General features: G+C 43.1%; 1 protein-coding gene across 6 annotated transcripts in view; it reads right to left on the reverse strand.

Annotated features, from left to right (window-relative positions):
* The window catches only part of UAP1 (UDP-N-acetylglucosamine pyrophosphorylase 1), a 53520-nt gene that overhangs the window by 9946 nt on the left and 16734 nt on the right, over positions 1-26840 (reverse strand). Inside the window, exons 3-12 of one of the 6 annotated variants that reach the window (XR_006591445.1) lie at positions 24469-24673; positions 21986-22161; positions 19986-20158; positions 15302-15495; positions 14245-14385; positions 12999-13187; positions 11843-11893; positions 7280-7346; positions 5908-6023; positions 3732-3813 (exon numbers count right to left, since the gene is read on the reverse strand). Coding sequence is in view for 5 of the 6 variants with exons in the window: in XM_045048441.1 (XP_044904376.1) it covers positions 5931-6023; positions 7280-7346; positions 11843-11893; positions 12999-13187; positions 14245-14385; positions 15302-15495; positions 19986-20158; positions 21986-22161; positions 24469-24673 (1289 nt within the window). In the remaining variant the exon portion in view is untranslated. Of the gene's footprint in view, positions 1-1852; positions 3814-5444; positions 6024-7279; positions 7347-11842; positions 11894-12998; positions 13188-14244; positions 14386-15301; positions 15496-19985; positions 20159-21985; positions 22162-24468; positions 24674-26840 lie in introns of those variants that run through there. The other 5 variants (XM_045048441.1, XM_045048440.1, XM_045048442.1 and 2 more) reach the window with 5 other exon arrangements.

Raw genomic sequence — 26840 nt, forward strand, 5'->3', positions numbered from 1 at the left:
TATCATATGATTTCACTCATATGTGGAATTTAACAAAAAAACAGATGAACATATGGGAAAGGGAAAAAGAAGAAGACAGAGGGAAACAAATCCTAAGAGACTCTTAAATACAGAGAACAAACTTCAGCGTTGCTGAAGGGAAGGTGGGTGGGGGATGAGCTCAACGGGTGATGGGTACTAAGGAGGGCACTTGTGATGAGCACCAGGTATCACATGTAAGTGATGAATCACTGAATTCTCCTCCTGAAACCAATATCGCACTGTATGTTAACTAACTAGAATTTCAGTAAAAATTTTAAAAAATGATAGTAATAATCTCTTTGTCAAATTTCAGACCTCTTAGAAGTACATAAATTAGGAGAAATTTTAAACTTTAAAAGGAAATTTATCAAGTCCCATTTCGATCTCATACACATCACCTACGTTAGTCTCTATTTTGCTGTATAGAATATGTACGAGTTCTACACATCATTCTGTACAACAAAACTAAACAAAACAAAAAAATGTGCCCACTAGAAAAAAATCTAAGAAGGAACACTTTCTGAGAAGTAGAATTACTGAGATAGAAATGAGAGAGCTGATGTGGAAACAGTGAGTCACACAACTATAATAATAGACTTTCTGTTCTTACGTTGTCTTCTAACTCGGTTCAGAAGTTTGAAAACACTATGTCTATATAAACATATTTGGTGTCACCACTGACTCACTGAGCTTCTGGCAAGCCTCTTAGCCTCTCATCTTTAAGAGGGAGTAAGCAGACACTGAATTCGTATATTCCACCAGAGGACTCCTGTTCAGCCTCGCAGAAAGGCTTTCGTACCAGACCTTTGCTTCACACATCCCTCCAAATTAAGACATTATCATGCATCGCAAAGGAGGAAGCTCCAGGTAATGGCCAAGGTCACAGATAACAGCATACAAAGACCACGGTGCCTTACACTCCAATGTGCACTGTCCACACTCCGTTATCTGAAGGTACGTCTACACTCTGCGGACCTCATCACAGCCAATGTTACCTCTGAGTTCTCTCACAGAAGCACCTAACTGGTCAATGTGAATACCCTTGGTTTATTCATCCTTTGAGACTTTATAAAGGATAAAACTTTTTATCATAAAATTACTAAGAATGCATCATCCAAAAATTTATGAAATACAGAGGAAAAACCCACCCATGATGCCATCACCTTACCACACTTTTTATTTCTCATTCAGACTAAACTATTTTTATTTATTTTTTATTTTAGAGAGGGTGAGCGAGCGGGGTAGAGGAGAAGAGGGAGAGAGAATCTCAAGCAGGTTCCACAATCAGTGTGAGCCCAATGTGGACGCCATCCCACGATTGTGACATCGTGAATGGGGCCAAAATCAAGAGCCAGACGCTCAACTGACTGAGCCACCTAGGCGCCCCTGAAACTCTTATTTTTAAACCAAATTATTCCTTAACTTTGTTTCCCCTACTACCCTCACTCTAGTTGGAGGAAACGCTCTGAATTGGAGAGGGATAAAATTTAGGAAGAGCCCAGTGTTGGGTGGCTCCTTCTAGCAATCTGAGGCGTTTGCAAAGTGGAATCGTCCCCAGGATGCATGTTCCCTGGCCCTGCCCACCTGTTTGTGCTTCTGTTTGCGCTCTTCCTCTCAAATGATATGTTCTTCATCTTTGGCCTCCCTTGTCTGATTTTTCAAAGCCAGAACACATCCAGACTCTTGTTCCCCTCACCCTTCGCGAAGTCTCTACCCGCAAGTCAGTGATTCTCACTCCTAAATGCTTGCTAGAATCATCCAGTGCTTTTTTACAAATTAGGTACCCAGGCCTTCCACCAGACTGAGAATCACAATCTCTAGAACTGGAGTTGTTTTTGGTTTTTTTGTTTTTTTTTAAATCTCTCCAAGCAATCCAGAGAATCCAAGGGTTTAGAAACCATTGTCCTTCACAATTACAAGCGTCCAGGTCAGGTCTCTCTAGCTCCGTCTTCTACTCTCACCACCACCGCCACCATTCCCTCTGTCTTTTAAAGAATAAAGCTCACCTAAGCCAGATCTATTTGGTGTCTGGCTTCCCCTATTCTTGCTCTACACACACGGGCCTGTTTCCCCTAGGGTATGTTCTTTTTGGTACTGCCCCTGACCTTTTGGTTAGCCTTCTTACAGCAATGGTTCCCAAACTTTGGGATACATCGGAATCACCTGGAGGGCGTGTCAGAATAGAAGTTTCTAGGCCCCACCCACGAATGCATAACGGAGTGATTCTGAGAATGTGTGTTTCTAACAAGTTTCCAGGTGACACGGATGTACCCAGTCAGGGGACCACACTTGGAAAAATCACCGTTACAGGTCTGCTCATTAACCCTACAATTTGGACAGCACCTGGCAACTGGATGCGGCTAAGTAACCCCTCCTCCCCACAATCACCAACTCCCATTAATAATCCATATCTGAATCACAATACACGTTTGATTTTAAGGCAACTAAATCCAATAGAATCAGAGCCAAATTATTTGAGAGCTTACTATGAGCGAAACATGGTTCTGATGAGTAAAAACCTCACTGGTTTTTCATAAGACATGGTAGAACTATTAAGGTATGTCTTCTTGTTGGAACAGAAACTTCTGACCCTAACATCCCCTCTCTCAAGATAACAGGGTTTGTCGTGGAGATGTTCTGCCGTACCAAACTCCAGTCCATAACGATGACCCTTGTTCACCTCCCACTGACCTTGCTTCCTTGCATTTTAGTACTAAATCATCCTTGCGTTATTTAAGGGGGTTACTTTTTTCCCCGGAACCAGAACGCAAGCCGTGTAAGGAGAGGGCTCTGTGCTTTTATCCCAGGGAGTGCTGGGCATGTGACAGGCACTCAGACCTCTTTGGCTGACTCACTCCATCACTTCCCAGCATGCCTTTCCCAAACTGGGGCTCTCTGGAGGGCCATGAACTGCAAAAGCATCAGTCTCATCTAGTAGGAAACCACACTTCCAAGTCGACTGAATGGCTTGTGTTTTAGTCTCTCTCTTGGATTATGTGTTTGTCCTCGCCTCGTTTTACCTAGATAACTGAGATCTGACTGTGCCGTGATGAGTCACCAAGAGGAAACACTGCAGATAGTAAGCTGCGGTTAGCAATGAACCCACGCTGTTACCAATAACAATTCAAACTGGGGAAAAGAAGGGCTAGATTGAACATAAAATTATTTTTGTTCATCTTTCTGTAGATATCCCTAGTAATTCCTTTTTAGATACCAAAACTGCATCAATTTCAAGAAGCAAGAGGGAAATTGAGGAATAAAAATCAAATATTCAAATAACACAGCCTATTTGGCTTATATGTTCATCTGTGACTATCAGTAAAGTTATTAACATACTTGCAAGGGTGATTTCAATGACACTCAAAGTGATTATTAACTGTCATATAAATTCTACCACACTGTTGCCAAATGAGTCTAGTTCATGTTTTTATAACCATTTTACCCAATTCTGTATTTTCTGAATTAGAACAATTATTTACCAAGGACTTGTAAAGGTGTATAATGTAGCCACCTCGTAACGTCACGGCTCAGTGGCTCCCAGACCCTTTGCTCTCACTGCACCCAGTGTCCCTCAGCCACCGCTCCTCTCCAGTAACACCACTGCCCCCATCCTGCCCATCCTCCCCTTCCTGAAATTAGCCATAGGAGCCTAAAGATGGGGAGAGAGGAAACCGCAGATGAAGGTCCAGGAAAAAGGAAATGAAGCGTACCATTCAGGTGCTAACACTGAGCAGTTCTGTCCTCACAATCCACTCGGAGCTCGTTCTGACGGAGAACTCAAACCTCACAAATCTGAGAAACGGAATGGATAACAATAGCAAAACTGGGCTGTTATTGAAAGGAAAGAGAAAATATGCTGGACACACTATCTAGACCTTAGCACAAAAAATAAATTTAGATAGATATAAATATCACATACTTTATAGGGCACCTGGGTTGGCTCAGTCGGTTAAGCGTCCGACTTCGGCTCAGGTCACAATCTCACAGTTTGTGAGTTCGAGCCCCGCATCGGGCTCTGTGCTGACAGCTCAGAGCCTGGAGCCTGCTTCAGATTCTTGTCTCCCTCTGTCTCTGACCCTCCCTTACTCACTGTCTCTTTCTCAAAAATAAACAAACATTAAAAAAATATGTATTACATACTTTCTTTAAAAAAGTAATTCTTAAAATTTCTCCTTTTAGAGAAAAGCCCCACCTATAATATTCTATCTTGTGACCACTTGTCAGTAAAAGATAAAATTTACTAATTTCTTCTCTAGACCTAATTTTTAGAATTTTTCATTTATCCAGATGTTAAATTTTATGCTTTGGTCAAGACTTAAATGCTCTATAAAATGCATTTATAGAGCTCAATATTTTCATGCAAACTCCATCTTAGACCTAGAGAACGCTTCCTTTTTTTTTTAATGTTTATTTTTGAGAAACAGAGTGAGAGAGCGAGCGAGGTGGGGGGAAGGGGCAGAGAGAGAGGAAAACAGAGAATCAGAAGCAGGCTCCACGCTGCCAGCACAGAGCCCAACGCGGGGCTCAAACTCATGAACTGTGAGATGGTGACCTGAGCCAAAGTCAGACACTTAACCGACTGAGCCACCCAGGCGCCCCGAGAACCCTTCCTAATGGCCACTGAACTATGCCCCATATCTTAAGGACCCACCTCTGTTTGCTCATCCTCTAGATGGAAAGAAAAAAAAAAAAAAAACCTGCATGCTAGTGATTAACTCGTCTGGGGAAACACCAGAACAGTGTTCTTCTGAATTCCTGAGAGCTACCAAGTATGTGGGTAAAAGAGAACAAACCAATGACGTGAAACAAGGTTTCCCCGCCTTCACAGTACTGACATCGTGGGCCAGATCACCCTTGGGTGCAGGAGGCCGCCCTGTGCGCTGCGAGTCTAGCGGCATCCCTGGTCCCTCTCGCTCACTCCTCGCCGGTGTCACCCCCCCACCCTCCCAGTGGTGACACTGCCGAAGGCCTTCCCAAGCAGCAAATCGTCTCTGGTTCAGAGTCGTTGTTATAAAGTGACAGGAGGATGAAGTCCAAAGACAAACACTCATCTAAAAACTGCTGCTGTGGGGATACCTGGGCGGCTCAGTCGTAAGTGTCGGACTCTTGATTTTCCACTCAGGTCACGATCTCATGGGCTCGTGAGTCTGAGCCCCGTGTCAGGCTCTATGCTGACACACCGGAGCCTGCTTGGGATCCTCTCTCTCCCCTTCTCTCTGCCCCTCCCTTGCTCGCTTGCTCTCAAAATCAATAAACTCAAAAATAAATAAATAGATAGATAGATAGATAGATAGATAGATAGATAAATACCACAAGGCTGCAATTTCCTGGAATTGCCAATTTGGTTTTCTGCATTATGGCCAAGTTTCTCCCAAGTTTCATGTTTTTCTAGCAGAATAATTTCCTCAAGGTACAAATGCCACTCCAGAGACAGGAAGAAAAGTTTATTTGACTGTCCAATTATTTTCTTAAAAAAATTTAATTTCTGATAAAATAAAACACACTTTTAGTACCGTAGAAAGCTTTTGACACATACGAGGCCATATTATTACTATGTACAACTTCAAAAACAAATGTTTCCAGCTCCAAGTACAGTGATGTTGAACACCCTGACTATGCCCCAGCTGTAGGAAATATTCTGGTTGGCCAACGTCTTCCTTGGCTCGGAAAACAAAGTCTACAATTGAAAAATAGAAGTAAGACCTTCAGTGAGTTGAGAATCATAAAAATGCTTTCTGGAGTTCAGTCATCTGGATCCTGGGGAACACACGGGAGTCATAAGAGTTCAACAAGCGAAAGGAAACCCCGTGGATATTCACGGGTGAGTATTCCAGGAGAGGCCCTGAGGTTCACAGTTGCTCTCTCAAAAGTAAAAGCTATTCTTACTGTGGTGGAACTTAGTCTCCAGTTCACAGGCCGTTCTTCACCAGCTCATGGACTCCGTTCTCATCAATGATTAAAGGCGCGTGGAATTCTTTATCTGCCACGTAACTTTCTATTCCCTGAAAGAAGGGTTGGAATGAAACACAGAAAACCGGCAGGCACTAGTCATACGATGCAGGACGCCGTGACTATACCAAAGATTTAAAGCATGGATGCCAAAAAGTGGGGTTGAGATGCAGAATTTAAAAGTCGGTAAAAATCTACTTAGTATACTTTTTAAACTGAGCTTACTGACCGATTTACAGAAGCATAAAACAAATAACAATGAAAGGAAAATTACTCTGATTATAATTCTTGAAGTAAGTAAGGTGTTAATCATTCTTCCTATCATCATCAACCAACAGAGTCAACTTTCTCAGCAACGTGGCTGTCTCTGATGCTGGAGCTAAGCAATCTGACAAGGGTCTCCAGGAAAAATATCACCTATTAGAAGAGTAGGAACCCCTAAATCCCCCAGTCCTGAAAGTGAGAGTACCAAGTATACGAACAAAACCACCCTTTGGGAGAAAAAAGTGCACTGCATTTTAAAAAGCCAGATAGCCCCCAAATCCAGAGAACAATCTGACAGTGGCCAGAGGGGAGGGGGCTGGGGGGGGGGGAGCAAAATGGGTGAAGGGGAGTGGCAGGTGGAGGCTTCCAGCTATGGAAGAAGTAGGTCATGGGATGAAAGGTCCAGCAGAGGGAGCACAGCCAAGGGCACGGCGGTAGTGCCCTATGGTGACAGACGGCAGCTACACCTGTGAGCACAGCAGAACGTACAGACCTGCTGACTCACAAGCTGTGCACCTGAAAACAATGCAACACTGGGTGTCAGCTATATTTCAATTAAAAAACAAAAGAGCTGGAAAACTTATCTTAAAAAAAAAGCCAACTGTTTTCAAAGACCACCGCATTTCAATGTGTAAATGAAATGGACTATTAAACATTCTGTTGGTGGCAACTAACCCCATTGTGGGACAGACGCAAAGCCGTAACAGGAATTCTCAAAGAGAAGAATTTGGAACAAATGCAACCTCTTTTCTCATTCCCAGGATGAGCAGGGCAGAACACTTAAACATAAAATAGTATCAGAATCAGGGACGCCTGGGCGGCTCAGCTGGTTAAGCATCCGACTTCAAGTCAGGTCATGACCTCGCGGTTCTTGAGTTTGAGCCCCCCTTCAGATCTTCTGTCCCCCTCTCTCTCTGCACCTCCCCGACTCACGCACATGCTCTCGTTCTGAACAATAAACATGTTTAGTTAAAAAAAAATAAATAAAAACAGTATCAGAATCCTACTTCTCAAAGAATAAGAAGAAAAGGAAAATCAGACTTACTTCTCCAGCATAGGAGATAAGAGGAGAGATTTCACACTGAATTGGTACATCATTGGCATCCTTCAAGCTAAGAAAAAAAAGCAGACAAGTTGAAGGTTCTGCTTCTCATGTTACTGCCAGAGTGAAAGTACAGACCACCCCTTCCCTCTGAGAAGCTTGCAGATAACCGAACTCTCCCAGTTAAGCAAACAGAACAGCCGCTATCCTGATGGCCACCAGATTCCCTGAGGATTAAGGTAACGTGAACTTGTCATGGTCCAGAAGACGCTATGGGGGGCGAAGGTCAGTAATTACCAGCAGATCTTCAAAGCACTTCACCTGCATCGTTACACGTATCCCTCTAACGCACATCTCATCTTTTACCATGGTTAAGTTTGAATGTCATAAAGAAGGGACTATTTATGGACTATATACTATAGAATATATACTACGGTCCAGGCCCGCTAAGTACTCTGAATCCTTCATATTTCACCTTAATCCTGACCACGACCTTGAGAGTTAAGTACTCTCAAGTAAGTACTAATATGGACAAACATTCTAAAGCTGTACCGTCCAACATACATTGGCCACCTGCCACATGCAGTTCCTTAAATTTAAATTTTTGAAATTAACTAAAATTCTAAAATTCAGTTCCTTGGTCACAAAACCCACATTTCAAGTGCTCAGTAGCTGTGAATGGCTAATGACTGCCCAATCAGATGGCACAGACATAGAACATTTCCTTCACTACAGAAAGTTCTACTGGACAGCGCTGTTCTAAAGGTTATTTCCCGGTATACATTTTCCGTGCAATCCAAACCTCCTGGATTAGCTGAACTGATTCATTTGATGTTTCAAAGTGCTTCTCTGCTACTTTCACCAAAGTCTCTTTTCCAAGAGCTAAGGCAGAATGCAACCCAAGCAAAGACAAGGCCAAAGTCACCATCTGCTTCCCCTAGGTCACATTCTAACATATATAGCCACTCGATCCTGAGTTTCTAAAAGTTTCTAAAGTTTTTAATGTAAAAGTCAATAAGCAATGTTTTTAATATGCTTAAAGGCATGAGACCTCTCTCTAGGTTTTTCCACCGGTAGGACTGAGAGCACACAAAAACTAGTCTTTCACAACCTCAAACGGCAGCTTTCCTTTGTTTTACCAAATATGTATCCGAAGCTTTGGCGGAGTCAAAATCACAGGGCGATGCCCAAGCTTCCTTTTCTACACAGAACCATGTGGGGGCACCTGGGTGGCTCAGTCAGTTGAGTGGACATCCATCTTCAGCTCAGGTCATGATCTCACAGTCCGTGACTTTGGGCCCCACCTTGGGCTCACTGCTGTCAGCCTGTCAGCCTGCTTGGAATCCTCTGTCCCCCCACCCCCTGCCCCTTCCCTACTTGTGACCTCTCAAAAACAAATAAATATTAAAAATAAAGAAACAGAACCATGTGGCTTGAGTTCAAGGTGTTCTAGATCCTTCTCCAGCTTGCCCTGCTACTTTTCACTCAAACCAGCCAGCTGCACACACTTTGGATTATTCCAAGTCATTCTCAACCATGTCAAATAAAAATCTGGACTATCCAAATTATACCCATCCTCCAAGATTCAGCACAAGCCCCAACCTTCCCTTGACCACTGCATCTCGTAATGATTGCTCTCATTTATTTATACCAAAAAAATATATATATATATGAGAGACATCTGCTAAGTCACTGCCTCCTAAATAATAATAATTACTTATGTCATACATTTAACACATTAACACACACTGCCTGATGATGTTACTTAATTCTTATGCATCTTGACCTCCCAGGAGGCTTAAGAAAGGACTCTTTTCTCTTGTGAAAACTACTGCAGTAATGAAGGTCTGTGAGCAGGCCTACAAAGGTTTGCTGGCTGAACGAATAAATGAAGTACGGAGGTAGATGGCTGACAGACTAATTTGGAGAAAAGACGAATTTAAAAAATGGGGCACACATCTATCCAGACCTGTGTCAGATTCTATCAAAAGAGCTCAAGAAATCTGGTCCCGACCCTCTGGGGCAGCTCGGAGTCATATTAAACCATATGGGAAAAACAAGGACCGTCTCACCGATGAGAGGCACACAACAGCCCCGTCCCACCAGAACCCGTGAGGAATTTGACGTCTGCCACGATCAGAAGGTGGTTTTGGACCCAAGGAACACATAGCTGACCTAAATGTAACTTCTCTTCACGTACCACAAAGAAAAGAAAGCCACTTTGAATAAAGCTGGATGCCCAGAAGGAGGAAAGACAGAAGCTCCCATCACCAAATGCAAAATCGCAGGAGATCGGCAACTTAAACCAGTGACAGTACTGTTCCCTAAAGTCTTTGGCCAAGAGTACTTTTGGTAACTAACTGCTCCATAGGGGTTAAGATGAAAACTAGAACTAATGTCACCTGGTCAAAACTCAGCACCTTGTTTCCATTCTTTCAGAGTATCTCCCAGCTGGTTTCCTTTATACAAAATACCTCATCACCCCTCACTTACAAGTAATCTTTTTCTACTCACTTGAGGACACCCTTTAGAGAGAAGAATTTCAGCAGGAACAATTTTATTTCTAAGTCCGCGATCTCATTGGGGGCTCAACTTTGATTTCAGTTTAATTATTCTACAAATGGCTAAAAGGACATCATTGGGGAGACAAGTACTATATAAAAGAACCCAAACAAGAAATAGTGTTTAAAACATTTGTATCTCAACGGAGGTAGCTGGCTGCTGATTTCAGCTCTGTCATTAAGAAACTATTTCACTTTTTGAGGTTAAAAGCTGTGGCTCGGGGCACCTGGGTGGCTCAATCGGTTAAGCCTCTAACTTTGGGACAGGTCATGATCTCTCAGGTCATGAACTCAGCTCATGAGTTCAAGCCCCACGTCGGGCTCTCCACTCTCCGCACAGAGACTACTTCAACGCCTCTGCCGCCTTCACTCTCTGCCCCTCTTGTGTGTGTGTGCTCTTTCTCGCTCCCTCAAAAAATATACATTAAAAAAAAAAAAAAAAAGGCTGTGGCTCAGTGAGAAAGATATTTTGGGTCAAAAATCTATTTCTTAAATTATAAAAGCACCTTGCTCCTGCAGCGCCTGGATGGTTCAGCTGGTTAAGCGAGCGACTTCGGCTCAGGTCATGATCTCACAGTTTGTGAGTTCGAGCCCCACATCAGGCTCTGCACTGACAGCTCAGAGCCTGGAGCCTGCTTTGGATTCCGTGTCTCCCTCTCTCTCTGCCCCTCCCCTGCTTGTCTGTCTCAAAAATAAATAAACGTTTAAAACAAATAAAATAAAATAAATAAATAAAATAAAAGCACCTTGCTTCCATATTTTAAAAATGATGGATGGGGCAGAAAATAACACAGTGTTCTGCATCTTGGTTCCCAAAGGCATGAAGGGCAATAGTCACCTTTGGTTCCTATAAGAAACTAGCCAGATCTGTGATCCCACTTCCTTGTCTCCGGACAAGAAGACACCGACACTGACAGGGACCCATCTCCATAGGGAAAAGGTGAGTGACACAGGCAGAAAAAAAAGGAAAAACAACCACAAGGACGAAAAAGATATCACATCCCTGTGGCTACTTCTTTTTAAAAAAAATTTTTTTAATGTTTATTTATTTTTGAGACAGAGAGAAACAGAGCATGAACAGGGGAGGGTCAGAGAGAGGAAGACACAGAATCTGAGCAGACTCCGAGCTATCAGCACAGAGCCCAATGTGGGGCTCGAACTCACGGACTGTGAGATCATGACCTGAGCCGAAGCCAGGCGCTCAACCAACTGAGCCACCCAGGCATCCTCCCCCACTCGTGGCTACTTCTCAGATAACTCTCATCTCCAGATCCTCCACCCTGTACGTTTCCCAAATTATCTTCAACGCTTAAAACTTCTAACTAAATAATTTTTCAGACGTAGCAAGAACACCAGACTGCCTCTTTAGCTATAAGGATAATGGCTTTTGCAAATGCTATCAATACCCCGATGAGAGAGGATATGTGTTACTTCTAGCTGCAAATTATCTGCCATTCAGACAAAAAGCTTCTTCCTTTGGGCGCAGGATAAGAACTGACTAAAATTAACACACAAAATTAACACACGGAAGGGAGCTGTTAGTATGAGAAAACACTAAAAGAACAGTTTTCTCTATGTTAAGAGCCATCAGATACATCAGAGGCCGCCAGCTTTATACTGAGAGCACATCTCCAATTCAGTGAGACACCTCTTCAGAATGCTCTTCTTATCTAGCTGATGCTGGGGTCTCAACTTGCTCTCCCGGCCTGGAACTTGCCCAAGGCCTTACCCATCACTAGTGGATCTGTCACTACAGACTCAAACATCCACGTCAGATTCTCTAGTAGAGCATGCTCCCCACAGCCAGCATGCACGGAGACTCTGAGTTAGTGTCATCCCGACAGATACCGGCCACCAAGTAAGCGCAGGACACCCCCACCAAAGCTTCAACCATCCACCCGCCCCGGACCACCAAAGGGCAGAGCACTAAAGCTACAAACGCCAGTTAGTATGGAGGGAAGCACAGCCCCGTCACCATGCGCTGCGGGCAGGCTGGGATATTTACTTGAGATTGACATCAGTTGTGATGGTCTCTGACTTCCCATTTGTAGCACTGCTATGTAGGAATAAATAAGCATTAATGGGAATGGAAAACAAATCAAACAATAATAATGAAGTGGAAATGCAAAATATACTTGACTGAAAGGCATGTCGATGTATGGTAAATTATAAACTTGGCAAAGGAAATCGGAAGGGGTAAAAAAAAACTCAACGGCCAGCGACGAAGCATGAAGGACAACTGACGGGCCACAGAGCAAACCTGTTGACGAGACAGAGCCTGAACGTGGCTCTGGGCTGCGACACAGCCCAGCCCTGGCCCTGCTGGTAAAAACACGCTCATGGACCAGTCAGCTGGCGGATGTTCTAACGTTCCCCAAGGCATTCTAGCGCTTTTGAGCATGCAGCCGGCCATTTTATCCGTTACGAACATAAATTACACGGCAGCCTGTTTTGTACATAAGTGCACAAATATCAAATGAGTTTGAAGGGGGTAATTCTAGGTGCCAGTGAGGGTTTGATCATAAAATTCAAGAGTTAGCTTAAAATTGCTTTCTCTTAGACTTAAATAGCTAAAAGTGCCTTCTTTTTTCTAACTTTTAAATCCCAAAACATTTCTCAAGTTTGAGTATCAGTGAATGCCAGTGCCACCCCCTTCCTTTCCCGGCGCCTCCCCCAGTGACCGTGAAGGAGCCGCGGTCGGAGGGGCAGCGAGCCGACATCTCATAGGTCGCATGTGGGTGGCGGGTCTCTGGCGGGAAGTGGCAGGTGGGGAGTCTCACAGATGGCACAAGTAGTAAGGCCACGGGCACGTGAGTGGCAACAACCAGCGCTCTCACTCTGCGGTGCAGTGTGCCCCCGGCGGGCTTTACCCATATGGCATGCCAACAGGATTCCCTCCTGACCGCCCTTCAGCAAGAGTCATACACGGACATGGTGGACGCATATCCAAAACGAGAGATTCAGAAGTGATTCCTCTTTAATGGGAAGAAAAGCTATCACTCTCTTTGTAACGGGCAAAAGCCACCATACACTGGGAACTGCCCACGTCAATACTATGCTTTTTGAAAAAACAGCTAGGAACAGTCAGAGGGAGAGGAGAAAGGTCCGAAGAGACAAAGTCCAGGAAGCGTCCACACACACGAGATCAGACACTGACTTACCGAGGAATGGCTGGGAGGCGAGAGCCGTTTTCGTCTATGAAGTGGCCCCCCGCGTTGAGGACCCAGCAGTGATGAAGGGACAGCAGGGCATGTCGCGCGGTAGTAGGATTGTCCTTCCCGTTCTGACTGTCCGCGTTCTTCAGCGGGGAAAACTCATCTTCACGTAGTACTTCATACACCACAAACTTCCTGGAGTGGAGCCATATAGGAACCACTTTATCATAAAGTTTAAAACTGCAAACACAGCTGTGATCCATCTACACAGCTAAGCCCTGGTCCTCAACAGCTGGTCTTAACCTGATTCCAGACGAACACTGAAAGAAATCCTGCTCGTCCCTAGACTAAAGCTGGAATTCTTTTCTCCAATGCAAAAATGAGAAATTATTTTCACCCCAAACTACAAAACACTTCATCTTAAGTCAGAAAGGTCAGAAATCTTAATGCAAAACCCATGAGTATCTGTTCTGGGGGTGGGGAAAGGGGAGGCAAAAAAAGATGCCTTAGAAGCCCACAGGGGAAGATGAATCTTACACAGCTAATTCGTCTTCTGCATTTGTACACTGGCCAAATTCGGAGCCACATACCTCAGCCTCGAATGTGATCTCTGATGGAGAGCTGTAGAATCTAAAGTCATGTTCTCCGAAACATGTACTTATAGGTCAGTAAGACAGCCTACGCACAAACTGGGCCAATTCCCTAGCTCAACCTTTTAGTCTCTTAGCCAAAGTAAGTGACAATTTTAACAAAATTTAACAATTTTGCAGGAGAGTCAGACAACGGACTAACGGGTGTAAAGAAAACATACAGGTTGGGGCGCCTGGGTGGCCCAGTCGGCTGAGCATCCGGCTTCAGCTCAGGTCATGATCTCACGGTTTGCGAGTTCGAGCCCCGCGTGGGGCTCTGTGCTGACGGCTCGGAGCCTGCAGTCTGTTCTTCAGATTCTGTGTCTCCCTCTCTCTCTGACCCTCCCCCGCTCGTGCTCTCTCTCTCTCTCAAAAATAAATAAACATTAAAATTAAAAAAAAAAAAAAGAAAGAAAGAAAACATACAGGCAACTCAAATCATACTCCCAGGTTGGCGCTTTGAGAGAATGATAACGAGTCTCGACAGGACAATCACAGCCACAACGCCACACCTCACATACATGCTCCCGACTGTTTGCTGAAAACAGCGTCCTGGCCTAACGGAGTGAAAAGCAACATTTCAAGACCTGTAGCTAATCTTACTGGTGCTGCTGAAAACATACTTTGCAAACTGGAAGATGTCAAAGACGAATTTTTCCATCTTTATTCCATTTGGTTTGTCTGGCTTAATTAACTGCCCCTGGGAATCCACGTAGGGAATCTTCTTTTGAGCCACATGGTGCTGCAACTGAGGTTCATAAATACTGAGTAGGGGAAAAAAAAAAAAAAAAAGACATAATATCACTTTCCAAAGTTAAAATGCCAGAAAATCCGATAATCACACTCAGGCACAAATGCACCCACAACCTTGCTAAGACTGTCAAAGTGAAGCGCATCTGGGAAGTTTCGGTTCATGTTTAAATATGAAGTGAACAGATTTCCCTATCCACCTCCTTAGTTTTAAAAGAATCCAGTAACGATCTCCACGTTAAAGAGCACACACCACAGCTCACACCAATGTCTCTCCTAGTTTCCATGTCTTCCAAAAAAGGTTCTGTTCTTTGCCCCAACTTTCCCAACCGAGAGCCCCTGAAGTGTGGAATGGGAAGATGAGGATCGACAGTTGTTACGGACAAATCAACTAACACAGCTACAAAGCGCAGAGTGGAATGGAGATATTGTGGAACTGGAGTCGATACCCTACAGTAAAGCTCAGGAACTTTTTGAGAAGTAAACCATCATCATGAATGTCTAAAAGCTATCACATGAAGCAGACAGTGAGAAGGTCCTTCCCTTAACAGACCGATGGATTAAAGAAGCTTCTGATGTTATGCTTTTATCCCACCACGCTGATTTCCACCCAGGTCTCTGGTTCTTTTCCCTACTGGTTCCTGAATGCTAGTCTGGGAGCCAGCTAAAATTGGGCGGGCAGCTTTTCAACACTAGATGACCTGCGTCCACCGGCAGGAATTCTGGGGCCCTAGACGCAGGGCAGACAGGCTCCTAGAGATGTGCACCCTATCATGTGAAAACAACAACAATGTGAGATAAATTTCCACTTGATGAGGGTGATCTTCAGGGGAGAAGATGGATTCCACAGAATAAGGACTTGGGGTGTCTTCCTCCTTCTCAAGTGACTTAGTTCCTGAGTAATGACAGAAAAATCTATCTTGCTCATACTTGACAACATCTCTCAGAAACGGGACAGTGAAGAAGTGGTTGGCAATGTTCCCCGCGTTGAACAGTAGTCGCCCGTCCGAGCTTCGTTTCTGAGCTGTGGCCAGGGAGATCTCACTATATTCCACCACCTGGTAGACCCCGTCCACTCGGCAAACCACTCCCACAGGCTCCGTAGGGTTCGTTTTCTCTACCACCTGCCAAAGGAAGACAGCAGCAGGAAAAGAAATATAATCAACTGCGACATTGGAGATTTGCCATTTTCAGAAGCCACACGTACAGTTTTACTTATATTGTCTTTAAGGCATTAAGTCAAAAGGAATCTCTAACTGCAGACCACCACCCACCCATCTTTATATTCTTTGACAGACTACTGTCCAACTGGAAATGAAGTAAATTATCTCCTTCCTGTTTATCACCTAACTAAACCATGGAATAGAAATGCCGTCACACACACAGAGCCCAGAGGAAATCACATTTGACTGGGAATAATTAAATGAGGAGTCTACTTCCCCGCAAATACCTTATTTTAATTAATTTACCCTTAACGACACTCAACGGTTGAGAATAAATGAAATTTCTCTGGGATTCATTAATACAAACGTAAGGCATTTGGTCTCTCATTTTGTATTGCCTGAATCATTATTTCATTTGAAAATGGTGCTTCTTTTGTTTTCATTCATGAATACAGCATGTTCCTTGTTGTTCCAGGAGTTGGCGAGGAGGTAGGGGGCGTCAAGGCAGGCAGGTCACTGGGATCTGGCTCCAACTTCAATCAGAAAAGCCTGCCCAATACTTATCTGTTTTGCATGTTAGACTTTGTCTGAAGTTGATTCTATGCTTTAAAGAAAGTTTGAAAACCAGTGACTTGATCATCTATCAATGGCTCTAGGCTGGGGGGAGCTGAGAGAAAGGTGTATACCTAAATCACAGGGAAATGTAGAATATGTAATTTAAGAAGAAAAAAAAAAAAACCCTCACAAGTGATTCTGATACCCCACCACCCTAATCCAACACATCACTGACCTAAATGAAATGTTCAGAAGAAAATTACGTTAAGCACTGTGTGAGATGCGCTAAAATAAAATCAAGATTCAGATGAGATGAATACCCGACAGAAGATTCAAACAACGGGAAGGTTTTAAAGATACTGCTGTCTGCCCTGTTCAACTAGCAATCCAGCATGCTTTGGAGTAGTTTGAAAAATCTGTCCCCAAACTAAAAAGTCTATCCTAAGCATACATGAAATCCACATCAATAAAGTTAAAACTTTTCCTCCGCAATTGATTTCTTAAAATAAACCCGGCCAGCGGCAGTCTCCTCCAGACAACTAAAGCCACCATTGAGGACTTCGTTTACACAGCAATTACAGCGACAGGCGCAGAGTCTAGCTCGGTGAGGCAGGGCTACCGGGCACGGAAGTCCGCTGTGTGGTTTCACTGTTTGCCACCCTGAAAGGAGCACACTGTTCAATTTTCTACCAAGGAAGTGGATTACACTGGGGGGAAACATACAACAAAATGATTTCCATCAATCACAGGCCTATGTGCAATTTTAATCTATCAACCCCTCACCCTCACCACCTCCACAGTTGGGGGTCTCACTAGACATGGAATTTGGAATAGAGTCCTCTCGCTCCCATTTAAACCTACACACACACACACACACACACACACACTAAATTTTCCAGTCACCTCTGTGTGCCCCTACTCCGACCAGCCATAGAGAACCTGAGCACATTCACACTTTACGGTTCCCAAGCGTTATGTCAGTGAAAGATGTACTTCTATGACAACTCTTGACCCTCCAAATATTACAAAAGTCTAGATTACAGAAGAATGCATTTGCAAACTGCGTAAACGGAAGGTTAGTTTCCATTACACAGAAAGTTATACAGCACAAAATTAAGAAGTTTGCTTGAGTTTCTCCAAGGGAAATCCTGAAAAGCTGAGTTTGAAGTACCACTCCAAGCTCCAAGTTCAAGGTCAAAGCTCAAGCAACTGCTCTACAGAGTGATGACCTCCAGTTAACAATGGTTCCTGCCCTGTTAGTGCTGGGCTTCTGCAAACCACCGCTCTGAGTCTTTTCTCAAGGTTCTCACTCCATGAAAAATACTGAATTCCTGAATTCACAAAGACGGGAGCCTTTTAAAGAAGTAATGAAAAGAATTCCACTACCACACTATGAATAACTCCCTAATTCAGATGTTCGTAAAAATATATCTCGACATCTTGGTTTTCAATTAAAACAAAAAGGGTGGGAGGGCAGATTACATAAAGGCTTTCTGCCATTTCTAAAAGTTTTTAACATACACCCAGTCTTATCGCAATTTGACAACAGAGCAGTCCATCTGACTACGTAGTCACTCACTGAGTGACTTCTGCATTATGTTCCAGACACAGAACTAAGCAGGAGGACTGAGAGTCCTGGAGAACCCACAGGTGGTGGTGAAGAGGGACAGGTTACACCTGTATCTCTGTGTGACCAGTATACTCACAAATCGTAGCACATCTAATTTCAAGGTTTTTAAGCTGTCGGCAAAAACGTAATCACGCCAAAGAGTTTGGTTTTATAATGTGATAGCATACTACAACTAGGAGTTAGCGAATGTGAATTCTAATCCTGTTTCTGTGAATGGGGATGAATGACCTTGAGCCTGGAGCTCACTTAGAACTGGGCCTCAGAGTGCTCGTTTCTGAGATCAAAGGGGCTGATGAGATGATCTCTGAGGTTCTTTCCAGGTTCACCACTCGGATCGTATAGAATTTAAATTGACCTGAAGCCCAGAGCAGCAAAATTAAAGTTTCTGTTTTAGAAGGAAGAGTGACACCAAGCGGAGCAAAGTCAGAAATACAGTCTAGTTATTTTTTTTTTCTTAAGGCTCAGCTACTTAAAATGCCCTGTTTCTATTATAACTTAATAACCATTTACAATACAGTGCAGATACTCATACAGTATTAAAACAGAGAGAGGTCTTAAATAACAGAACCAACTTTCTATTTTCAGAGTCTAGAAGAGTCTTACTGGGGTCTACCAGTTTAATTTCTCTAAACCCGCACTGGTAAATTTAAAACTTCAGCTTTTATGGCTTTGCATTAGATTTACAGATTAATTTTAAGAGAAATGACATCTTTATAATAGAAAATCTCAAACCAAGGCTATGATATGCTTTTTATGGTATGCTTTTTAAATCCAAATATTTCAAATTTATATCTAGTCTAATCTGTTTGTGTCAGAAGCCTGTATTATATAGCTTTTGCTTTTGGCAGAAAGGTCTTCCCTTCGTGTCAGTATTTTTTTCTTCTAACATTTTTATGGGTTTTTTTTATATTTAACTTTGTAATCCATTTGAAACTGATCTGGTATGAGCTTTGAGGATGAGATTTTACTTTATTTTCAGCCAGTTATCTCATTCGTTTCCCCCACCGATCTGAAGTGCCATGTGTTTACATACAGCGTTCTTACGTGTACGTGGATTGATTTCTGACTGCTCTATTCTGTTCCATCAATCCGTCATTCTACTCTGGTTTCAGGACTCTTTTTTTTATGTACAACCCATTTTAATATCTGGTAGACTGTCTCCAACCCTCCTCCCTCCTTCTCACCTTCTCTCAGCATTTTCCTGGCCATATTTACATGTTTTTTCTAAAGTTTACGATCATTTTGTTAAGTGTCCCCCAAACAGTCTCACTGGGACTTTGACCAAAATTGTGTTATACTTTAATTTGGTGAGAACTGATACTTTTACAGATTTCCAGAAAACAAGTATTGGTATTAATATTTTTAAATCTTTCACAGTGTTTTCATGTTCTCTATTTTTTCCTAGAAACACGACACGTTTTGTTCACTGCCACATAGGCATGCCTCCTATATCATCATCTGTGCAACTAAAACAATGTTGAAAAGAAAATGGCAAGACCAGTCTTATCACATGGCAATACAGACTTCCCGCTTTTTCCCACCCACCCCGTCTATCTTAATATTAGTGTGTTATGTTGATGGCTGTCAAGCAGTTAACAATCTCCTTCATTGCCCTTCTCTGCACATTTCCATCTTAATCATAAGATTACCACGAGGTAGCTTGTCAAATGCCTTGCTGAAATCTACATCTGCTATTCCCACCATACTTCCCTTCCTCCTACTCCAGCAACTTTGTCACTGGAAGAAAGTAGGTTAATCTGATCAAATACAACTTGATATTTTTTTAACTTTTTTTAATGTTTATTTCTGAGAGAGAGAGAGAGAGAAGGTGCAAGTAGGGGAGGGGCAGAGAGAGAGGGAGACAAAGAATCAGAAGCAGGCTCCAGGCTCCGAGCTGGCAGCACAGAGCCCAACACGGGGCTCAAACCCACGAAGTGCAAGATCATGACCTGAGCCGAAGTTGGACACTTAACCGACGCCACCCAGGCGCCCCAAACACAGCTTGATATTAACGAATCCATCCCAGGCCTAGTGATGATCATTCACTTTCCCAGTACTTAACAAATCATCCACACACAAGCACAGAACATTATTTCTAGAATCAAAAGCTGCCAATTTAAGAGAAAAAGTAGGTGGGGGATAATTTAGTTACTGGAGAGAGAGAAAATATTCCAATCACCCTAATAATTCTAGTTTGAGTCCTGGAATGTACATTCTGACAGAGCAAATCCACCTAGAGCCTCGCTACGGTTGGGAAAGGTATTACCTTTGCACCACAATCTGCTCCTTTCTGGATGCAGAAGCCAATGAACCGGGGGTCTGCCACTTTCACTAGGATGTTGTCAACACAGTAGACGTGAATGCTCCAAATGCCTCTCTGTTCCATGTCCTCCACGATATTCTGGGCTGCAAGCGCCCGATAAAGACCACCATTCCCATCTGGGAAATAAAAGAGCCCATTAGTAGCACACCAAAACCCATTCAGAAGGTACCCCCAAACTGTTACCTGGGTTAATGCTGTCAAACTGGGGTGAAGAGCTCTGGAAAGCAGTTTTATATCACAGTGTCAAGAAAAGTAAGTATCCGTAAGGAAGAATGGGGGTGTCAAAATATTAGACTACATGACTGTGAAAGTAATTTAGCAGAACTGAGATAATAACATTAATGCAGGGCCAGGCAACCCAAAGACCATACTTCTCTTTTTAACTCAGCCCTTTTAACCATTTAGCCCATAATACATTGGGAAATATAAAATTATTTATCAAGTAATGATTATTTCATAACATTTCAAGCGTTGCTAATATTTGTACGATTCAAGTTAGCTCTGTGTTTACAGCGCCATCACTGACAATTTCCCCCATCTCAAAAATAAAAATACATGAGCATATTATACCAAATAACTCATTAGGAAACCAGGTTAATATGAAGGTCAGATTTAAAATAAATATAGGTAAAAGCCTCTTCTTTCACATCTATTTTTAGTGCTGCTTTAATGTACTTCTTCCATCAACACTCGCAGCCTCAGCTTGAAAAACTGGACAACTTTGGGGCACCTGGGTGGTTCAGTCAGTTAAGCGTCCAACTTCGGCTCAGGTCATGATCTCGTGGTTTGTGGGTTCGAGCCCCGCGTCAGGCTCTGTGCTGACCGCTCAGAGCCTGGAGCCTGCTCTGGATTCTATGTCTCCCTCTCTCTCTGCCCCTCCCCTGCTCTTTCTCTCTCTCTCTCTCAAAAATAAATAAACATTAAAAAAAATTTTTTTTAATTGGACTTCACAAAAATAAAGCTAAAAATAAAGTGTTCCATAACTAAGAAGGAAAGAAAGCATTAAGATGACACAAAAGCCTATAACTGGAGACTACCACCGTTAACACTATTATTTGTCCCCTTTCAGCCTTTCCTCCAAGCAAAGATTCACATAGATATGAATCTGTCCACACGGTTATTTTTCTAGTGGGGATCACAGTCAGGGTCGCTGCATGTGTCTACACTGGCAGCGTGCCAACGGGTCTAGGATCCTCTAGCAGGCTGCAGCGGGCACACGCCACCTGCAGGCGCTCAGAGCGATGGCCCAGCCATACTGGACGTGCAGCGTCACGCTTCCCATCGAAAGTTAACCTGAAACTACTTCTCTGTGTCATTTAGGTCTCCACAGTTGTTTTAGGACAGTTTGAGAACCATTACTATCGATAAACTACAATTTAACCTCTTATTTATGAAATAGCAAACGGTTCCCAATCTTTCACTATGATAAGTAATGTAGCCACGAACCCTGCTGATGTAAAACACTGGGTAAAGACACCGAGTACCCCGCACGCTGCCCAAGTTGCTCTCGCGGGCAGACATTCACACTGTGAAAGTGTACCATGTCACCCGCTGGTATTTTCAGTTTTTTTAAATCATTACCAAATGGGGATACAATTTTAAATATGAATTAAACATTGATTTTTTAAATCCAAATCACTGGGGTGCCTGGGTGGCTCAGTCGGTTAAGCATCCGACTTCAGCTCAGGTCATGATTTCATGGTCCATGGGTTCGAGCCCCACATCAGGCTCTGTGCTGACAGCGTGGAGCGTGGAGCCTGCTTCAGATTCTGTGTCTCCCTCTCTCTCTGCCCCTCCCCCACTCATGCTCACATGCGCGCGCACTCTCTCTCTCTCAAAAATGAATACACATTTTAAAAAATTTTTTTAAAAGAAGAAAACCAAATGGAACGACTTATGTTACTACCATTTCCAGTCACCCTTAAGTAAGCATGCTTACAAACCTGGAGCCATAGAAACCTTGTTCTTGTCTTCCAAAATAATCTTCCCATCAAAACTCATAGCAGGGAGCATTCCCTGCTGAAAAAAGATTACATTCTCTTTTTTCAAACCAAAGTACTTGTGCTTTGTGAAGAATTCCTTTGTAGATTCCATTGTTCTGCCACTGGTCATTATATACCTTGCAAGAGAAAAGTAGACCTTCTAAGCCATAGGGTCATGTGAATCAGGGCACAATTCAATCTTGTCTATTTTCTAAGCTAAAAAAAAAAAAAAAAAAAAAAAAAATCACTGAGCACACTGCCTCTTTGCTCTGACCTCCTTCATCCTCTTCCTGGATAAGGGAGCATTAGCGGCTACCCTTGGGGAATTTCTTCCAGTAATTTCATCAACCTTTACATGTAAAATACGTCTGTGTGACAATATGACACGTACCTCCTGCAACAGAGAGCCTGTAACTGGTTTAAATAAACATTTTAGAACTCTGTGAAAGGTGTACTCTAAATTTAAAACTCCTATTGTAAATAAATAGGGAGAAAAGGGTAAATGTAATACAGTGTAATGATCTCTTTTGGTTCTTTTTACTAAAGTTTTGAAATGTAATCTGGGATCTGCTCATCCTCCATTTAAAATCATAAGTGTAATTATACTCTCTGTTTTCACAAAAATCCAACCCCCGCTAGTATGGCAAAGGAGAAAAAAACCCTATCTAAAACCACAATTAGTGACTATAGTAGCTCCTGCCCTTACTAGAATGTAAACCACATACATATAAGGAGGGATTTTTGTCCGTTTTGGTTGCTGATCTATCCCCAGTACCTAGAAGGAGGTATGCAGTATCTGTTGAATGAATAAAGAAAATGGTATAATTTCCCACCATACTAGGTATCTGTCTACTTAACAAATTATCCTGGGTATTTTGAACTTTGACTACAAAGAGGTGGCTAAATCACTCTGCAGCAGAAAAGCACAGAGATCCTGAGCTGTGAGGAAGAAGAGGGAAGAAAATCCAACATGATGGCGGGAACCAGGGCCTTAAACAGAATACTGGCCACTCAGAACACAGACGTCCCGCAAAACCCCCCGAAGGAATCAAGATGAAATAAACAGTTTATGGCCAATACTCATCTTGAGAAGAGCTAGCAAAGCTGGGAAATTTACCAACAGCCAATTTTTAAAGGCATCACAGAGCTACAGAAGCAACATGGATGGGAACTAAAATTCCAGACAGTGAGAATCTTTGCAAGAGGGGCTAAGGATACGCAGCTGCTGCCTTTTCCTGGGGGTATTTGCCGACTTGGGATACAGGCTAGTGGTAGGAACTCCAGCTTGGACCAGGCGGAAGGAGAGAGAAACCAACAGAGCTTTGGTTGGGTCACATGGGGCTAAAATAACAAGATCAGGGACTTGAGGGATCTCAAACACACAGCCGGTTTCCCCCTCAAAATGTATTTCCAAAGCTGCTCTGGGAAAGAGATTTAAGAGCCAAATCAAAAACTTTTACAAAGCAGAGGAGAATTTCCCATAGTCTCTTGGTGCTCAGGACACCGACACTGGCCAGGGTGAGCCCTAGAGCACAGCTCGACAGCAGGCCCTGGGGATCCAGCATGGCCCCCAGCAGAGAAATCAGTGGGGCTTTCAGCTGGTGTTGTGTGGGAAGGGTGGGCTGTGGGGAGAGCAAGATATAGCCTGGTACTTAAGGATAGGGGTTTCTAGACTGTGAGAACTCCTGGAGTGCCCAGAGCAGCAACTAAAAATAGACTTGTATCACATCATCATGAAATTTCAGATGCCATAGATAAGAAGAGACCTTAGATGCTGGCCGGGGGTGTGTGCAGGGAGAGACCGGGAAACAGAATGGCAATGGACCTGTCAACAACAATGATGGAAACAACAGAGCAAGACCTTCAAATTTCAGAGGGAAACGGATTTTCAATTAGAAATTTATACATAGCGGGGCACCTGAGTGGCTCAGTCATTTAAGCATCTGACTTTGGGTCAGGTCACGATCTTACGGTTCGTGGGTTTGAGCCCCGCATCGGGCTCTGTGCTGGCAGCTCAGAGCCTGGAGCCTGCTTCCGATTCTGTGTCTCCCTCTCTCTCTGCCCCTCCCTTGCTCGTGCTCGCTCTCTCTTGCTCTCTCTCACACACACAAAATAAATTAAAAAAAAATTTTCTTTAAAGAAATTTATAGTCAAACTACCAATCAGTATCAAGTTTCTTTTTCTACACTGAGAAAACCCAATGAGTCCCCAGAGGTACTCAGGTAGGGATGTAAAAGTCGGAGGCAAATATATGCTATGCATTAAGGCTACAATGATCATCTATCTAGTTATACTACAGATTACTTTTAGACAGTAAATTACAGCTCCTGGGAAAACCATTAGTAACAGGAAACATGTCTGCTTATAAATAAAGTCTACATGTATTTTGAATATCATAGACCGATATATGTTCACACACTCTCCCTTAATGAGGCATATCTTACCATGGAATGATACATTTGCTGCCATGGTATTTTTCAGCTAACTGTTGAAGCTTCAGGATACGCTCCGCCTGAATCTGAAAAAGCGTCTTGTGAGACGGCAAACCAACATCATACATTCCCTTGGGATATGCAACACCAAGTCTCGTCCCCTGCCCGCCAGCTAGAAGGAGAACTGCCACTTTGTTCTGAGAAATCTGGAAAAGTCCTGGAAAAGAAAACACTTGTATCACGAAACCTCCATAATTCAGCATTTAGGATTTCTCATATAAAAAGTACCAGCAAAGAATCACCCTATTTGCCTAAGGCAAAAAGAACAAGAAATAATCATCAATAACTACAGCTATCTTATTAATGAAAACATTTTTACTATTAAAAAATTGTATAACTCAGGGGGCACCTGGGTGGCTCAGGTCATGATCTCACAGTTCATGAGTTCAAGCCCCGCGTCAGGCTCTGTACTGACAGCTCAGAGCCTGGAGCCTGCTTCGGATTCCGTGTCTCCCTCTTCTCTGCCCCTCCCCCACTCACACTCTGTCTCTCTCAAAAATAAATATACATCAAAAAAAAAATTTTTTTTTAATTATAGAACTCAACCAGACACCAAATAATGAATAATATGCTTTAATGAGTTAAAAACTTTTTTTCCAGTAACATCACAAGGCAAAGCCCAACGGAAGGTCTTACAAGTACCTGACCGCTTATTAGATGTGGCAAGTCAAGAAAAAGGATGAAAGAAGATACCCAGGCTTCAGGATAAATGATGATGGTACTAAATTACCTCCAGCCCTATAAATCGATCAGTAATAAACAATTAACTCATCAATGAGCATGCAAACTTACCAGACACACCAACCTCCAGTAAATGTACAGAAAAGAAACCCGCAGGAAAGCAAGGCAGTATGGTGGTCAAGAAGGCACGACACCTAGGTTTGCAACCGAACTCAACTGAAAAAGCTTAGAGGATCTGGCTGCAAAAAGGCAGCAGGAGACTCTGGGGGGTGATGGAAATGTTCTATATCTTGACTGGGGTGGAGGTTACATGAGTGTATAAATACGGCAAAAGCTCCTACAACTAGTGCATTTGATTGTATGTAATTATTCATTGACAGAATGGATTAAGATGCACCCGTGTTGAAGGATTTTTAAGGGCCATCTACACCAGCTCACAAGAATGTGAAACTCAGAGTCTTTCTGTTGACGATTTAGCTCTGTTGCCTGCAAGCCTGTCGGTCTTCATCAGCTGAATACTCAGCAGTAGGTAAGAACCAAACATAACGCCTGGATAAGAGTATTATTCTCTGAATTAAAGTAATTCAAGATGGATTTAAGATCCAAATGCAAACACGTAAAACCGTAAATGTTACTAACCACAGAGGCTCTCGGTTTGAATTTAAAACAAAAAAACCAAAAACAAAATCTTGCCCTCTGTGGTTTCTAAGAGCCATCTCATTATGCGAAGCCCGGACCAGGTCAGCATCACAAGGCAAAGGAGCTTGTGGGGAGAGGCAACACAGAAGCTGGGTCTCTGGGAAGCGAGGAAAGCCGGAAAATGCCAGATGAGATAAAGCAATGGTTGATGGGTTTTGCTCTTGTTTTCTGAATCTCACACTTGCCTTAAAATCTTCAGACCTGTGCACGAAGCTCGTCACTACCCAGAACTGCACACCGGCCCAGAGAGAGCAGTGGCAGCCAGCATCCATTATTATTATTTTTATATCCCTAGTGACGCAGGTTTGTCTGATTCACCAACTTTGTCTTTAGGTTTTTGATGTATTAATGAGGACTTCCGAAAGCTAATATGCTAGTATATCAAGAACGTAAAGAAATATTCTAAACAAATCCACTGTAAAATCCAAACTTTCCCCAGTCCTAATTCTACAACCTATCTTCAGTAGGAAATACGTACAACCCAAGGATAGGATACAGCAACTATCCAGCTATCAAAAAACTTAAAAGGACATTGGATATCCCCATAATTTTCACTTCTGATGTGAAGCTAACCTCAGCTACCCGAGAGCTAATTTTCTCTCTTGCTTCCTTGCCCAGAGACAGAACTGTCTTTTTTTTTTTAATGTTTACTTTTGAGAGAGAGGGAGACAGAGCACAAACAGGGGAGGGGCAGAGAGAGAGGGAGACACAGAATCTGAAGCAGGCTCCAAGCTGTCAGCACAGAGCCAGATGCGGGGCTCCAACTCACGAACCTGGAGATCATGACCTGAACCAAAGTCGGAGGGGCCGACTAAGCCACCCAGGTGCCCCCAGAACTGTCTTTTTATACTCTCCATGGCATTTCATCGTACCCTATCAGAGTCTGATAATAAGATCTGGAGTAACATGAGACCCTAACTAGTAACCGTAATCGAAGAGGTAGG

The sequence above is a fragment of the Felis catus genome, chromosome F1 (genome assembly GCF_018350175.1).
Source record: "Felis catus isolate Fca126 chromosome F1, F.catus_Fca126_mat1.0, whole genome shotgun sequence".
Lineage (NCBI taxonomy): Eukaryota > Metazoa > Chordata > Mammalia > Carnivora > Felidae > Felis > Felis catus.